General features: G+C 50.0%; 2 protein-coding genes across 8 annotated transcripts in view; one reads left to right on the forward strand and one right to left on the reverse strand.

Moving 5' to 3' along the window:
- Positions 1-4,174: 4,174 nt before the first annotated feature.
- Positions 4,175-15,221, forward strand: gdpd4a (glycerophosphodiester phosphodiesterase domain containing 4a). Of its 5 annotated transcripts, XM_048981202.1 has the most exons (17): positions 4,191-4,314; positions 4,501-4,570; positions 8,073-8,425; positions 8,620-8,723; positions 8,808-8,901; positions 9,044-9,103; positions 9,268-9,366; positions 9,837-9,930; positions 10,334-10,479; positions 10,692-10,774; positions 10,887-11,037; positions 11,141-11,365; positions 11,470-11,627; positions 12,671-12,818; positions 13,216-13,298; positions 13,385-13,464; positions 13,758-15,221. In XM_048981202.1, exons 3-17 carry the CDS (start codon positions 8,243-8,245, stop codon positions 13,877-13,879), a joined length of 1,830 nt encoding a protein of 609 aa, XP_048837159.1. In that variant the 5' UTR covers positions 4,191-4,314; positions 4,501-4,570; positions 8,073-8,242; the 3' UTR covers positions 13,880-15,221. The 5 variants fall into 5 exon arrangements, with proteins under 5 accessions (XP_048837157.1, XP_048837159.1, XP_048837162.1 ...); XM_048981200.1 differs by lacking the exon at positions 4,501-4,570 and having other exon boundaries at positions 4,175-4,314; XM_048981205.1 differs by lacking the exon at positions 4,501-4,570 and having other exon boundaries at positions 4,198-4,314; positions 8,167-8,425.
- myo7aa (myosin VIIAa) overlaps positions 15,113-16,832 on the reverse strand; it is a 34,340-nt gene continuing 32,620 nt past the window's right edge. For all 3 annotated transcript variants that reach the window (XM_048981199.1, XM_048981198.1, XM_048981197.1), the window contains one exon: positions 15,113-16,668. In XM_048981199.1, the coding sequence (XP_048837156.1) occupies positions 16,576-16,668 (93 nt within the window). In that variant the 3' untranslated portion in view covers positions 15,113-16,575. The remainder of the gene's footprint in view (positions 16,669-16,832) is intronic.

Genomic DNA, 16,832 nt, shown 5'->3' on the forward strand with positions numbered 1-16,832 from the left:
GACCACAAAGGAGGACAAAAACCTCAGTGTGTTTAGTGCAGCGAGGTGTTGGTATGTGAAGCTGTCAAAAGTGAAGTGGCATTTGGAAACAAAACACCGATCTCTCGAAGATAAACTTGCTGAGTATTTCAGAAGACGACTTCAAGACCTGAGGACATCACAAAAGTGTCACTTCTTCGTGCTCGAAGCAAGAACAGTCACTCCGTGCATCTTACCTGCAGCTATGGACATCGTCAGAGAGATGCTGGATCAATCCACAGCAGATAAACTAAAAACTACTAAAAACCTCTGTCAAATGACACTATTGGTAGGCGGACTGAAGACATGTCAGATGACATCAAACTACAGACCACAGCTCGCATTAAGGCAAGCGGCCATTTTGCCTTACAAATGGACGAATCCACAGACATAAACAAAGCAGTTTTACTCATTTACGTGATGTGATACATGTGTGGGCCGCGGACTTACAGGAACAATTTCTCTGCACGGGAGAGCTCCCTACTACAAAGACTGCAGAGGACATTTTCAGCTCTGCGGATTTGTATTTGGATTCAGTTGACCTAAGCTGGGACGTATGTGTCTGCATCACAACTGATGGCGCTGCCTCCATGACAGGAAGAAGCTCAGGGTCGTGAGGAGAAAAGCTCCGAATGCAACTTGGAACCTTTGTTTTTTACATCGGGAGGCCCTGGCAGCCAGTTGTGTAAACTCTCTTTTTCATTGATCAAAAAAGAAAAAAAAAACAAAATAAAATAATAAACTAAACTGAAGACGTGCCACACTTGTGTTTTTTCCTTCTGGAGTATTTTAGATTCCCGCAGTCCCTCATAGTCCCTCCTTCTGTTCGCATCTGAAAAGAAAATCAAACGGTCATGATATCGCCGATTGATCCCTCGGCAGCCTGAGCTCATCCAAAGGGTTGTGAATCCCCGTTCTAAAGTAATGGTGCGAACGAACCCGGCATTGTTTATTGTTGGTCACGGGACCCCCAGCCCCCATTACACGCACGCACACGCGTCTCCCGCGGCCGTCTGCTGGGGGGGGGGGGGGGTGCCGACTCGTCACAGAGGAGGGATGTGACACGGACCGCGGACAGACGGCACCTGGGAATACGGGCACGAGTGACCTTCCCTCTCTCCAAACAAGAAAAATAAAAGCAAGGGACAGATAAACGGGAGCACGGCGGACGGCTGGGGACCACAGGATTGGGTTGGAACTGGCGCTCTCCTCCTTGCGGTGTCTATCTGTCATGTGCGATATGCAATACGGCGGAGAGGCGTGAATGTAGCGAGCATTGGAGGAGTGGCGCTGAGCCGCACGAAACCTCTTTGCTGACCGGCATTTTCTACCTCCAGTGAGACACAGTTTAATTACAATGATGCCGCAATGGCACCTGATGGCCTGTAGATGGCACTGTGGGAGCCGTGACAGTCACACTTTACTATTTCCTCTGCGTTGTATGTAAGATCTGGCCCACAATTAGTAGACTTGTGTAACGGGGGAGTCTGGTTTCTGTAGAGTGCAGTCTGGGAGTGGAACTGACATGTCCTCAAGAGTGTGTATGAGGTTAGAGCCCCTTTGATCTGCAGTTCCCGCTGGGAGATCAGTGACCAGCCGCCCCTGGGCAGGCTGCCAGGGGGGGTTACGTAAACGCTTATTCGGTGAAATTATGATACAGACTGCCACGCTGTTTTCTAAAGTCAAACTGAGATTTTCAATTCAACTCTTTTCTAATGAGCTCATTGAAACAACTGCAGTCGAATGTTTTTTTCTCCTTTCTGGCTAAAACATCTTTATTCTGTAATTTGCTGCACAGTGATGATGCCATCTGGCCTGTGTCTGTTTAATGCTGTTCATTACATCAGTCTCCGGTGTCTAACATGAAACATCCATTCGGTAAATATTGTGCCAAAACAAGAAAGCCGCCAAGCATGATCACTGGTCCTGGTCCTGGTCCTGGTCCTGGTCCTGGTCCTGGTCCTGGTCCTGTTCCTGGTCCTGGTCCTGGTCCTTGCCATTGAACTGGGGACTGTTTTTATTCTGGTTCCACTCTCTTATCTATGGAAATACTTAAGCCCATAACTAAGTGGCACCAGACCATCTGTGACGTCCAGCCCTGGGAGAGATCAGACCCACGGGGATGCGGTCGTTTCAAGGTGCTGTGATGGAGAGAAACTGCTGATTCCAGCAGAGTGTAATGATGCAGGTGCAGTCCAGCGTTTGGGACACTTTAATTCAGCAGGAGGGAGCAGCTCTGCTGTCTGAAGGTGTCTAGCAGCCCTGTGGGACTCGTGGTTCTGCTCCTGGACTCCGCACTGCATCGTCCATTGTGCTTGTTTTTGACCTAAATGCTTAGTCGTCTACTTGTGGGGAAACCTTCCGGGAGCCACCTGGGGGGGTACAGCCCAGATGCAGGATACGAGCCGAGAGGCAGCTTGGGACTGGCCTGTGGCCTGTGACCATGAGGGAGAGCTGCCACATTCTCCACATCCTCACCAAAACAGGGAAACGAGGCGGACCAGTTTACTGCCGGACCAGAACTGCCGCGGTGAAAACGCCCTGCCAGATCAGGGTGTTGCGTGTAAAAGAACGTCATCCATGCACACAAAGGACAGAGAGACATTTCGTCAGAACACTCAGGGGCAGATTAACTCATAGGGCATCTTTGGCTATAGTCCAGGGTCCTGGCAGACAGCAGGACCCTCCCCTGTAGAACAGTTAATAAAATCAGCACCATCTGAGTGTCCATGCTGATGTCTGGCTGCCCCCCCCCCAGATAAGTTAATCCACCCTGTCTAACACTGCTTTGGTCGCCTTTGCAACACTCTGCAGATTCTTCTCACCCAGATTTCTTGCAACCTTGGCTTCATAAGTAAATCTCACTCAGATGCCTTCATGACACTGACGTTCCTCTTTTTCTGTCATTATTTTTATCCCCTCAGATCATTAAAGCAGAAGATTTTGATTTCATTATGTCTGACTGAACATTTCTTTGTTCTTGCTCTGGCTTTTTTGGATGTCATTCGTCACCCCAGCTGCAGAGACAGGAAGTGAAGCGTCGTGTGCTTTCAGGGGTGGTGTGCTGCTCTAATCTTTCCTTTTATTGGCTCGGTGACCCAGCGTTCGCATGGGGACACATCGACCTCACAGCTCCGCCACTCCCACCAGCAGCTGGCAGAGAAGATCACGCATCCAGGGTCACACTTTACAGCATGAAATGTTCCGGACAGATAACCGATGATGAATGCTGGTCTCTTGGTGCCGAGTCTAAGCATTAAGAATTATTTTCTGTGGACTGTCATCATGTGTTACCCAGACAGAGGAAAGTGCACGACTGTGGTGGATGTGAACCCGGGTACATTTTGACAGTGTGCAGTAACTCACGGTGTAGAGAGTGCAGGCATTGACACAGCAGTACATACACTGTCTCTGATACCTCACAAATACTTCAGAGTAGCTTTCGAGCATCACATATATATCAGTTTTTTAATGTGTATATTATAGTCAGTAACACGCACAGGTTAAAGGTTTTCTTATAGTATGTCTGAAAAATGCATCTGTGTCTCTGAGGTCTGATCCTACGGCGGCTTTCATACCTGGGGGGCGTTTAATATGGTTTTATATAACCTGAGAAAAATGTTCACACGGAAATGAAGATTCTGGAGGAAAAAAAAATCAAGTTTAATGATTTTATTCAGAAGGATCATTTTACACTTGGATCCGGTGCTCTATTAAAGAATGCATTCATTTCGTGACAGCGTTCCTGAGCTCAGTCTTGGGAATTAATAAATGTCAGCTGACATCTTATACTGCGCCCAGCATATTTACGGTGTCCCACTTTCCAGCTGAGCACCATACAGCCCATTGTGGGCAGCAACTTATGACTTAATCATCGTAGGATGTATCCAAGCGAACAATGACCATTCAGACGGCCAACGCCAGCTGCGGAGGTTATACGGACAGACACATATATTGTCATTTGCTGTTCATGTTCCTGTTTCCAGGTCACAAGCTCCGGCCACAGAGTCACATAAATGCGATTTGTTAGGGTGCTCCCCGACGGTGGCACCGCGTTACCCAAGCCGGGACTGAAGGGCGGACAGCAAGGAAGGAAAAAGAAGAGTGGGAGGGGAAAGAGGGAGAGTGGGAGGGGAAAGAGGGAGGGAGGGAGGGAGAAAGATAGGTAGAAGGAGGAGGGGACGGGAGTGGGCGGCGGTGTGTGTCGGACAGGTGGGACGGCACCTGCGGCCAGAAGCGCAGTGACTGCGCAGATCTGCGGCTTTCCGGAGGCTCTGCGCTCGGCGCTCCGGTTCTGTAAGTCCGCCTCCCCCGTTTAGCCTTTTTCGCATGTTGACGCAGCGCGAAATGTACAGTAAGCGGCAGCATATGCGGGGGGTTAGATATACGTCGGGCCGATGGAATCGCACATGCTGAAAGCCTTTCCCACGTTATCTGCCTTCTTGTTTGTTGTTTTTATCTAAATGATAAGTAATTCTGCAGGGGACACCGGCGAGCCGTTTTCGGGGGCTGCTGGATTTAAGGAGAAACGCGGTGGGCTCGATAAAGTGAGGTAAAGTACCGTGCCAAGGTTATGCGAAAGGCACATTTTAAAATTAAATCGTGGCGAAGGTTGTGTAATGATGCTCATAATGTATAGCGATGTGCTGTAAATCCCAGGGATATAAAGTTAAGTAATTCGAATAATGAAAGACGGTCTTCGGGCGGACAGATGTAGTTCTGATCTTACAAAAATAAGTGTGAAGTCTTGGAAATTCGTGTATGGTATTACATTAAGCGATTTATCATTTAAATTGTGTGCTTTATTTTCGTGAAATAAATCGCATGATCTTAGATAAATATTAAAAGCAAACTTTGGCTTTGTGGCTACAGCCTGCAGTGTCGGCAGGCAATCCGATGAGTTTACTGGGCATATGCCGCTTTTGGGAAGCAGATCGCCCTGGCGCTTCTTCCAGTCTGTTATTCATTCGCAGCTATGGCATGATGCGCACAAATGAACGGACAACAGTAGGCGAAAGACACGGAGAACCGTTGTCTTCGCATAGTGTGTTGATCCCCCGCTTTCAAACTGATGTCTGTATTCCTGCTGTTATCAACTATCTCCGGGACGTAATGGGCACAAATTCATTTATAATGTCCGGAGAGTGCTTGCCCCTAATCAGCGTAATAGAAGTGATTCTTGCTTGAAATCTGCCCGCTCTCTCGGTATTTACGGCTGCCACGCAAGCTTGTTATGGCTTATTGGCCCTGTTACTGTGAGAATGTCACATAAGCAGAAATGAGGATCTTTGGTCACAATCTTGGTCCAAACTGCTGATTTGCTGCATTGTGGTCCATATGCTAAAGACCACAGCAAGATTAATGCACAAGTTAGAGCAAATATTACGGCTCGATCTGCTTCTGGAAAAATGGAATCGTCAAATCAGCAACACCTGTCTGTGCTGATGTCAGCCCAGCACCCCAGATAAATTAATCTGACCCTGTTAAAGACCAAATGGTTAAGAATGTTGCAGGTGCGAAGCCTAACCTTTACTCCACTGCATTACTGGGCTTCATGATCCCTCGGCTTTAAATTCACCACTCTAGCTGGAATGGTGGTGATTATATAATTTTATTGTAACTCTTTTTGCTTGCGCCGTGTCCTTCTGCATCCCTGAGCAAAGACGAGCACTTTACCTTGTCTGGGTTTGATGGGATTGGCTTTGTCTGGGTCCTTCAGCTAAAATAATCTGTCCGTGACGTGGAAACAGAGTCCTTGGCACACTTCCGGGGAGCGGGGAGGGGGGAGGACAATGACAGGTATGTGAACTCCCTTTTTTTAATAGAAATTTTCAGATGGTACCAGTCTTACTGAAACTGATCCTGGTTCACAGCTGCCGGACCAGAAAGTTCTGTAAGCCTGAGGGCTGGTTAAAACCGCTCGCTGCCAAAAAGCCTCCTTCTCTGTGGAATTGTCATTCCTGAGCCCTTCCCTAGTCTGGCCAGGAGCCTGACCTAAATGACACTTCAGATTCTCGTTTTAAATCCGTTTTCCTGGGCTTGCGTGAAAAATCACAACTAATCAGAGAACATTCCGGAAAGCCAGTCAGGGAGGTCTGTTGGGTCATTTTAATGCAGCTGAGTGTCTTTGTTTTGGGGGGGGGGGGTGCAGATTATGCCATTGTATGTGTAGGCTTCTAATGACTCGATATCTTGATGCCTATGTCTACATCTTACACCCTATTTATACTCCTCCATGGGTGACTGCCCCCCCCCCCAGAACATATTTAAAGGCTGATTCTGTCCACCATTAATCTGTGGTCACAGGGGTCAGCTGGGGTCAGTGTTCTCCTAGGCGGAGAGTCCTCAGAGTCCTCAGAGTCATCAGTCCTTGTGTCACCCGGGCATTAAACGAGCTATTTCCATAAGTTAGTTCAGACGACCATAGAGCTCTTAGGTTTCAAGCCTCTGTTATGAAATCACTGAAATATCTCCTACCCATAATAAACTATTATTTAATATCCCTGATGGCCCTAGGGGCAGGGCAACTAGGCTATTTTTAATTTAATTCTTTTCCAAAATATTCTAGTTTGTTTCACCTCCTCCCCTCCCTTTTCCGCTGTGTGTGGGTTGGGTCATCCGGTGCCCTTGGGATGGGTCCCCGAGCTGGTCTGGCGTGGTGGCCCTCCGGTGCCCTGGGGATGGGTCCCCGAGCTGGTCTGGCGTGGTGGCCCTCCGGTGCCCTGGGGATGGGTCCCCGAGCTGGTCTGGGGTGGTGGCCCTCTGGCACCCTGGGGATGGGTCCCCGAGCTGGTCTGGGGTGGTGGCCCAGCAGTGGCATTTTCCCACCTGCTGACATCTCCAGCTCCAACCTGCATGTCCTGCTTCTATTAGTGCATAGTACCAGATCAGCGGTTTATATCCCACCTACAACCAGGGAACAAAAGGGAGAGAAAAAAAGACAAACAAACAAACTCCACCAGAGAAAAGGGTAGCATGACGTGTGGGGTGAGGTCTGCCTGAGGTGGGGGGCTGGAGTGCAGTCTTGGGGGGGCCGCTCACGATGCACGGTGGGCCAGACCTGCCCTGGTTGACCAAACCACGACCTTCCCCCAATCAGTCTTCCTTTTGCTCCTCCCTCTCCTCTCTTCCATCTCTACTCCCCAACGTATCGCTTTTATCTTCCCTAACAAACACAAAGGCAGAGACACACATGCCCCCCATTAAGGGGAAAGCATTGTGCGCAGCCCCCCCAGTCTGCCCCCCCAGTCGGCTCACATTCACTGCGTAAAAACATCTAACGGTTCTGCCATTGAACTTTATTTAGTTGATTTTATTATTGTTCATTTAGTCTTTTCCTTCTTTCCTTACGTTTTCCCAGGAAGAGAAAAGGAGGTGCCCCTCAGGCAGACCCCCTCAGGCAGACCTCCTCAGGCAGACTCCCTCAGGCAGACCCCCTCAGGCAGACCCCCTCAGGCAGACCCCCTCAGGCAAATATTTTGTATTCCTCCCTGCTGTCCTCTCATTTCTGTCCTGTTCCCATAATTGTATTGTTGGGTGTTTGATGTTCCTGTTTGCACCGTAATAAATAAGGACATGCGTGTATGTTTATGTTCGGGTGGGGGGGGGGGGCATTGATAGATATCCTGTGCATTATTCCCGGGGGTGTCCTGGAATAAGGGGGCTGTCTAGGGAAGCCTATTGAGGCAGTGTTCAGTGATTAATGGGCAGACCTTGTTCTGTCAGGGATGTGCTGTTTCTCAGACATGCTGTTGTGGGGGGGGGGGCGCTTTTGAGGACTGAGGACAGTCCCCCCGGGCTGCGTAACATTATGTTGGTCTTAGTTTCAGTTTCACAGAATAAGTTTTAGAAGGACAGAGCTCAGTGTCTGCAGTTGTTAGTCAGGTGTCACTGTGTGACGTATGAATGACGCGGAAATGATCTTCTGTATGATAACTGGTGAAATGCAAGTGCATGCAAACTAATCCCATAATAATAGGTTAAGGAATTAAAAAAAAATAAATGCAGGCTGACACAGTGACTCAGTGGGTGGCGCTGTTGCCCTGTGTCTCCAGGTTGCGGGTTCGAATCGTGACTGTCCTCTGTGGGCGATCGGCAGAGAGCATCACCCTTGGCACTTCTGAAAAACACACCCCCTTCCGCCTGCAGCTGTACGGCCCGGCCGCCCCCTGCCTCGCCCCCCGCCTCGCCCCTGCCCCTGGCCATGTGTGGCCGGCGCTGACCCATGGGCCGCTCGCCCGCCTCCCTGTCCACGCTGAAGCTGGGCAAGCTGAAGGTGGTCCGGCGCCAACTACTGCAGCACTATCAACACCAGCCCTGCGTCTCCTGTCTGGCTGGCCTCTATGGCTGCCAGTGGAAGCGGTACCAGCGGGCCCGGGCCCAGCCAGGAGAATGCTGCTGCAGCAAGGTGGGGGCCGGGGAGACTGGGGTATCCCTCCAGAGACTCTGAGGGCTGCATTTTCAAACATGCATTTTCAACAGCTAATAGTTAATAGCAGTTGCTGTTTTGAGCATCGATTGCTTTAAAACAAAGCACTGGGAAATCTCTGTGCAGATCGGTTTTGCATACATTTACCTTAACGCTGTGCATGTTTCCCGCAGCTGGAGTGTGGCAGCGTCGGACTCATCCTGGTGACGTTTTGCATGACCCTGGTGCTGCTGTATTTCTGGAGTGAGGCTAAGAATGATTACAATGACTTCGACTGGTAGGCGAGGCCATAAGCAAGCGTCAGAGACCGGCTCACAGCTGCACTGTATCACTGTAAAATTTCTCCTTCTCTCTTGTCCAGGTTGACTTTTGGGGCACTGGGCTTCTGGTTCCCCTGGTCACTGGTCGTTCTTGCCGTAGCAGCTGTGCTCTTTGCGTACATCGCCGCCCTGCTGGTGAGGACCAGACACTGCCTCTGATGGTGTCTGAAGCTGCTTTGTATCCCCCTTTGGGCCTCGCTTCCCTTCCAGTTGCGTATCCAGAGGGCATCCACACTTAATGCCCTTTTTTGATCTGTATGTGTGTGTGTTCCCACAGGTGTTGGCAGTTTGTTTGCTCACCAAGGGGCAGAGGCTCTACCTCCACTGGGGCCATAAGGTAGTCGCTTCCTCAGCTGGTCTTCCCTCCCCTCCTCAGTTCTCTTTTCACAATCTCCTAAAAATGCTTCTGACTCTTTGACCCTTTGACTGGAACATCCCCAATGCTGATCATCATTACTTTGGCCCCGCCCCCCGTGACTAACGCCCGTTCCTGATTGGCAGCTCGGCATCCTGCTGACACTCTCCATCTCCATCAGCGCCACCATCGTGCTGTCGGACCTCTGGCGCGGGGAATGGACGACGCTTCTCCTCTCTCTCCAGGCAGGTCGCCTGTCTGCCCACACACCTGCCGTCTTGGGCGGGTGATTTTATTACAAGTACAGAGTACGGCGATTGTCAAAGTTGCGTGAAAGTCCTGTGACAAAGGACTTTGATCTGGGTTATGTCAGTAAAACAACTGGATGCACTTAAGACTTTCAAAAATAATCTAAAAGTAACGTGATTTTTACTATTCATGTGACAGTGTTTTATTATACATGTGGGGAGGCGGGAGGTGTGGCTCTGCATATTAGGATGCTGTTCCTGTGATCAGAAGGTTGCCAGTTCAAATCCCAGGGCCAGCAGAGCCATTTCACTGCTGAGCGCCTGAGGAAGGTCCTTCCGGCCGTAGCAGCTGAGCCTGTCTCACCCTGCTTTCTCAAAAAAATTGCCTATTGTTTTGTATAAACCTGTTTGTTAAATGAATAAAAACAGGCATGTAACAGAGCGATACATCTCCCTTGGGTTGCCAGGTCACTGCTCCGTACCTCCACATGGGTGGAGTCGCACTGATGACGCTCCTGTCCTGGCCAGTAGCCTTTCACTTCTTCCGCATGAACAAGAGAGGTGAGATCTGAGTGTGGTGCCAGTTTGAGAGTGTTATTTCGGCAGCCTTGGGGAGGGGGGGCTCTCAGGTCTGGATGAAGTAACCGTGACCAAACACGTGACACGAGTGACAGTGACATTGCGAAGGGACAAGGAGCTTGGCTGGTGGCTGGCAGGACACCCCCCCCCCTCCTGACAGCTCGACCTTGAGCACTGAAGCCCCCTCAGCTCAGCATGTGTGTGAAGTCGTGCAAAGCAAAGGGATCCCAATTCCCACACGCAAGGAGTATCCAAAGCCTTCTGTCTTGTTTCTGTGTATATCACAAGCCTGACCCCCCCCCCAGTAGTGTGTAGCTACTGTGCCTAGGACACTCTGCCCCCCCAGGACACACTAGATTCACCTGCTTTTTGTTCTCCCATCCAGTACGGCAAGCGATGATCCTGGGCCTGTACCTGGCGATCCTCTTTGCCCTCTACCTGGTGCCTCTGGGCATGTACTCACCATGCATTAAGGAATTGGGCAATCTCAGACCCCCTCCTGCCCTGATTGGACACAGGGGAGCCCCCATGGTAAGTGGGGTGGGGGGGTGGGCGTGTTGGTATGTTAATATGCCAGCATTGTTAAATCTGCAGAAGCCAGCTTTCACTTTGTGAGTTGTACAGGAATGAGCGATGACTCGTGTTCCCGCTCGTCTGTTAATCTCGCTGGATGTTTCATCAGCTGTAGTGTGAGCAGGTGTGGGGGGGGGACTCTCTGAGCCGATCTCTCTGCCTGAAAACAGCTTGCACCAGAGAACACACAGATGTCCTTCCAAAAGGCGATGGAGGCTGGAGGAAACGGGCTGGAGACCGACGTCGTAATCAGGTGATACTGAAGCCTGAAAAGACGGTCTGTCTTTATGGGGTCAGTGCCCTTTGGCCAGGGGAATTCCCCTGGGCGAGTCACTCAGTGCATGGGCGTCTTCCTCTCGTCTCAGCTACGACGGTGTGCCCTTCCTCATGCATGACACCACGCTGAGGAGGACAACTAACATCCAGGAGGTCTTCCCCAACCGCACGTCTTCCTTGGCCTCCATGTTCACCTGGAGTGAAGTGCAGCAGCTCAACGCCGGATCGTGGTTCCTCTCGGTCAGTCTCTATCCCCCGAGGATCCAGCCTGAGGGAAGGTGTGACGTACAGGTTGGAGAGGCCAAGTGCAATAGAGGACTGATCTTCTTGTCCCGCTTCTCAGCGTGACCCCTTTGGCACTGCATCTTCTCTGGACCAGGATGACCAGGCTCGCGCCCGTAACCAGTCAGTTCCCACGCTGAAGGATTTCCTGGACTTGGCTGCCGACCACGGGACTCTAGTCATCTTCGACTTGCAGCGGCCACCCATGGACCACCCATATCACGATACCTGGATCAACCGTACCCTGGAGGTCATCCTTAACGAGTCCTACATCCACTCTAGCCAGGTACATACAGACTAAACTGGTTTGGCTTTACCTGCTGGTTTTTAATTTGATGATTAGGTAGATACGGCCGTAGGAGGTGACATGGTTTATGTGCATGGACTCAGGTGCTCTGGCTGCCATCAGAGGAGAGGCAGCTGGTACAAGAGTTGGACCCAGAACTGCAGCAGACGTCAGGGAGCTGTGATTCACTGGACGAGCTGCAGGAAGACAACATTGTGAATCTCAACCTGCACTATAGCTCCATGTCACAGGAGCAGATCCAGTAAGCCACGCCTTCTGATACTTCCTCCAATCGGTAGCCAGGCTGGGCCACGCCTTCTGATACTTCCTCCAATCGGTAGCCAGGCTGGGCCACGCCTTCTGATACTTCCTCCAATCGGTAGCCAGGCTGGGCCACGCCTTCTGATACTTCCTCCAATCGGTAGCCAGGCTGGGCCACGCCTTCTGATACTTCCTCCAATCGGTAGCCAGGCTGGGCCACGCCTTCTGATACTTCCTCCAATCGGTAGCCAGGCTGGGCCGCGCCTTCTGATACTTCCTCCAATCGGTAGCCAGGCTGGGCCGCGCCTTCTGATACTTCCTCCAATCGGTAGCCAGGCTGGGCCGCGCCTTCTGGGCTTTCCTCCAATCTTTCAGTCAAGAAGGTCACATCTGCCTCGCCACTTTATGCAAGTTTTTACTGGGAATGTTTCTCTTCCTGTTTTATGATGTAAATATTAAATCTTGATGAGCAGACTGTGAATTTTCCAGAGAGGATAATGAGACAGATGGCTATGGTGGCTTTAATGCCGCAGAACTTAAATCAGACTGCCGGGAGTGTGTACTGCATGCAGTGTGCCTGATTCCCAGAGGGTGATGTCAGGAGAACACTTTCTACCGTAACGTCCTCTACAGGGATGGAGGTGGCACTGGTCGCCGCAGCAACCACGCTGTCGGCGCGGTCCCTGGGAGTCGAGTGACAAGGTCGTTTCCGCTGAGGGCTGATGTTTTCACAGCCATGAATGGCAGGATGTCAGTGTCGGTCTGTCCCTCCCCGCAGCTAAGGGGGGGCCAACCCGTGTTCATGTCGTCCACAATGTTCTGCAGCTTGTGGAAATATGTATCGCAACTCAAACTAGGAATTTTCCTAGGTCCCCCTGCTGGCCACAAAACAGTCATTACATCGATATTATATAAAAATGTCCCTTATGTAGCTTAGCTCTGATCTAGCTATTTAGTCTTTGGGTGGGAGCCAGGGATCCTGAAGTGACCTTTAGAGTGGGGTCCCCATCACATGTTTGCTGACCAGCTTTGTCTTCCCATCAGCAAATACGCGTCTGTGAACATCAGCACCAACCTGTATGTCATCACCCAGCCCTGGCTCTACTCACTGGCCTGGTGCGCTGGGGCGCAGTCCGTCACCACCAACGGCGTACACATCCTGACGGCACTACAGCGGCCCCTCTTCCTCATGGTGAGGGTCCTGCTCTGCGGCTTAACCCACCCGTGGCTCGTCAGCGCAATCTTAAGTTAAACCCTAAAGCCGGTGACATCCTCGTATGAGTCACCGCTCCTCTGCTGTTTTTAGGTCCGTGTCCCTATTTTAATCGCTTCCCTTCTAATTAGAATCTCTATTTGACTTCTATCCTGGACACACTGTCCTCTAATTTATTATAATCCCTACTCACCTTTAATTTTGTGCTTTGGTGTTGTGTATGTGCTTTTTTGAGAAAGTTATCCTGCATGAGTCTAGGACAAACAGCAGATACAGAAATGATCGTATTTCTTATCCTTGATGTGACCCCAGCAATCTCTCAGTATTCAGACGACCCGCTAGGGAATCTGCTGATTCTGCTCCCTCCCCCCAATAGACTCCGAAACACTACATGCTGATGTGGACCCTCACCGATGCTGCGTCTGCTGTGCTCATCCTGCTCGTATTTGTGTTCCACTGGTGAGCCCTGAGCCCCCCCCAGCCCCATCCTATGCTACCGATGAAATGCGCCGCCGATTTCACACGCGGCTGTGGCTTCCTTTCAGGTGGCATGACAGGGGTCTCCCGTTCTGGTCAGACGGCAGACAGACGAATGAGAAGGGACCTTACAGCAAGTTCCGCACTGGTGAGGGCATGTGCTCCAAATTGGGCTGATTGGTGACTTTTAAATGAGAATGATAACCTGTAGCTAATTAGTGCTACTTTTCTGAGAAAAACATTCTTTTAACAGCTGGTATGTTCCTGGAAAAACTCAGAGAGGTGACTTGTGTGCTTGGTTTGAGCTGTAAATAGTGGTTACCACTGTGGACCAGCCGGTTTTGGCTTCCATCAGATATGTTTCCCAGTACAGTCCGGCCCTCTGTCACTTGGTGTTTCCTGCCTCTGTCCTCTGACCCCTGGGTCTTCTGTCCCCTGCAGAGCTGAGTGATGTGTGGTCCGTCTCCAGCGTCAGCGTTCGGGGGGACCTGCGGAGCCAGCCGGCCACTCCCAACCTGGCCACCATAGCCGAGGAGGCCACAGTCAGAGCAAGCAGACAGTGAGCAAGGGGGAGCCTTCCTCCTCCTCCTCCTCCTCCTCCTCCTCCTGTACGCCCATCGAAAACGATCTTTCACATGCTCCCGAGCCTTTGGGTGGTGCTCATGTGACCCGAACTGGCCATGGACAAGTCTGGCTTTTCCAGCAGCAACCGATGGACACCATTACAGAAATGGAAGCTCTATTTTCATAAGTGGTTTTCCATTTGCTGTCGCTGCCAACCTCAGGCAAACTGCTGGTATCCATGGTAACGTCACCGAACCTTCAGAACCCTCTTTCGAGGCCACCGTTCTTATCATGTCACTGTGGGAAGGCCACTCTAAGAGAGATACTCCCAGTCACCTACCATGCAGTCTAAGGGCGCCCCCTAGTGCTCAGTCACATTGCTGCTCTGTAGTTTAATGCGTATGATCTGAGCATGTGCCGTAACGTATCACAATGTTCAAATATATCAATCTGTTTTTGTCAACTTAAATATTTACTGCGCACAGCAGCCGTTAATGAGGTACGTAGGAGTGGTAAGGTTACCTGTCTGAGTGGGTATGAGTGAGTTTTCAGGACAGGCAGTGATGCCCAGCTGTGCGTGACAAAAACACTCAGCTCTCAGGCTCTGAAATGTCAGAAAGGGACTTTCTGGCTGCTGCCTGCACCTTCATGTCCATTTAAGAGGCCCACCGTCTGCCTACCAGATGCCCCCGGGGGTAGGTGGGTACAGTTAGGGGCCCAGGGCCTGATGGCATTAAACGCCAGGAATGTCCTTTGCCAGCAATTCCCTTGGGAACAGAGCCGCTTAAATCAGTGCTCAAAAAAGTCAGTGTAGTATAAAACTTGATTTTATTTTTCCTAAAAAAAAATATTCTTAAACTGACAATCTTGATATATATTGATTGGACGTCTGTCTGCCCTTTTAATGCTGACATATCATAAGTGGATCTGGGTCCTATCATTTGCATGTTTGGGTGCCGCCCCTCTAATCAGGTATCCAGTCAGACAGCTGTATTCGCTTTCCTGCAACCAACTGGGCTTAAACAAAATGAGCTGGAACTGACACCCGGTAAGTTCAGGACGAGGAATGGCCCCGGCTCGCTGTCAGGCGCTGAGCACCTCGGTGTTGTGGGTTTTGCGCCCTTGAGAAGCCCGTCTGGGAAGCTCTCATGCTGTTTTAACATCATTCCCTGAATCTTTAACCCACGACAGTTCCTATAATGTAGCTAAGAAAACAAGTCTGGCCGAAAACAAACATTTGAATAAGTTTATTATTTTTTTATAAAACTGCTTCTTTTAAGATAGAACAATGCGCTTGTGGTAGAGGCGTGCCCCTTTCAAATAAAAATATCAGCTTTCCAACTTGTTTATTTTTAATTTAATGTATATATATTAAAACTTCGTTAAAACGTGAAACACACACACACACACACACTAACATTAAATACACTGTAAACTCAGCAGACCTGCATGCTACAAGGGCCGTCCAAACTCTTGCCTAGATCCGTCTTGGCCTCGTTGCTATGGAGACCACATCATGTAAAAAGCCAAGAGGAGATGCTCTTGTAGAGGGTCTATATTTGCGTGTCACCGGGGGAGAGGTTTTGAAAAATGCATCTCAACTCACTATCGTTATTGAACACGAAGCGATTATACTGAGCTGTCAGCCAGTTCCGCCCGTGGGGTATGACAGCATGATAGACCAGTTATTACACTTCTGAATGTTTTGAATAGACAAATACAAACTCAATGCCACAAACCCTTCATGCCACAAAAAATCCATTATAAGTACGTTAACGGAACATTAACTTTATATTGTGCGGGTGAGAGGGGGGTGTGGTCTAATCTGTCACATGACTTAGTTCACTTCCATTTTCTCAAGCCACCGGAGTGGGGAAGCTTGTGTGCTTTACGGGAGCTGAGTGACGTCCACAGCAGGTCATTTCATCAGCATCAAGCGGCTCAATAAGCCGCCTGGCGGCTGCCATGTTTAATAATCAGACGTCTCACTTTGGGTTCTGCATCCTAAAATGTAAAATACCTAAATTCACAAATGGAAACGGACCCTTTACAAAACAAACCTATTCTGAAACATTATATAGCCACATATATGAATGTCAGTCCTAATGACAAAACAGTATAAGTACAAACTGGTACAAAAAATTAAGGCTTTCAAACTTGAGTGAAATCATACAGATTACATTTAGTGATATGAATTTACAGCAATGTAACAGCAATGTAAATAGTTGCTTTTGCAGGTGTGGGGAGGGGGTGTGACATTTGTGGAGTTTGCAGAACATTTCTGATGCTGGTTCGTGGCATCAGAACTGAGTACAGGTCATTCAGGCAATATAACCCGAATCTGTACTGACCCCTTTGTCCCTGTGTGTGACTTTATCAAAGGAGGAATTGTCACAGTCAGATGGGTGTGGCTCCCCAGAAGGCCCCGATTGGCTAGCTGGCTTTCCAGGGGGGTCAGCGGGGAGGGCAGGTGAGAAGAAGAGAGAACAAGAGAGAAAGGGGAACCTCAGAGGTAGTCATCCTCACTGGAAGGAGAAGAGGGGGCGGGTTCATCGATGTCAGAGCCAACAGTGCTGGGGGAGGGACTTCGACTCATTCTCCATACACGGGCGGAGTAGGTGTGGCCCCAGCTGCAGGGCTGGCCCAGGGGGCGGAGCAGCCGGAAAAGCTCAATAGCTCTCAGCCAATAATCAGTTCACTTGCTGTTGACACGGGCACCCCGTTGTTTGCTCATGGTGGTCAACATCTGGCTGATGTACGAGGTCAGGAGGTCATCCATCTTGTAGCCCTGTGTGCAGACCAGTAACCGCAAGGGTTTTTACAATTGGCATTCCTTTAACAAATATTTCCAATAAAGAAGTTTCATTACTGAATTATCATTTGAAGATCTGAGAGTTGGAGCCACCATGCCCAGCTTCGGGTGGAATCGAAACCAGCTCTTCACGTGAAATC

Source organism: Brienomyrus brachyistius, chromosome 17 (assembly GCF_023856365.1).
Source record: "Brienomyrus brachyistius isolate T26 chromosome 17, BBRACH_0.4, whole genome shotgun sequence".
Lineage (NCBI taxonomy): Eukaryota > Metazoa > Chordata > Actinopteri > Osteoglossiformes > Mormyridae > Brienomyrus > Brienomyrus brachyistius.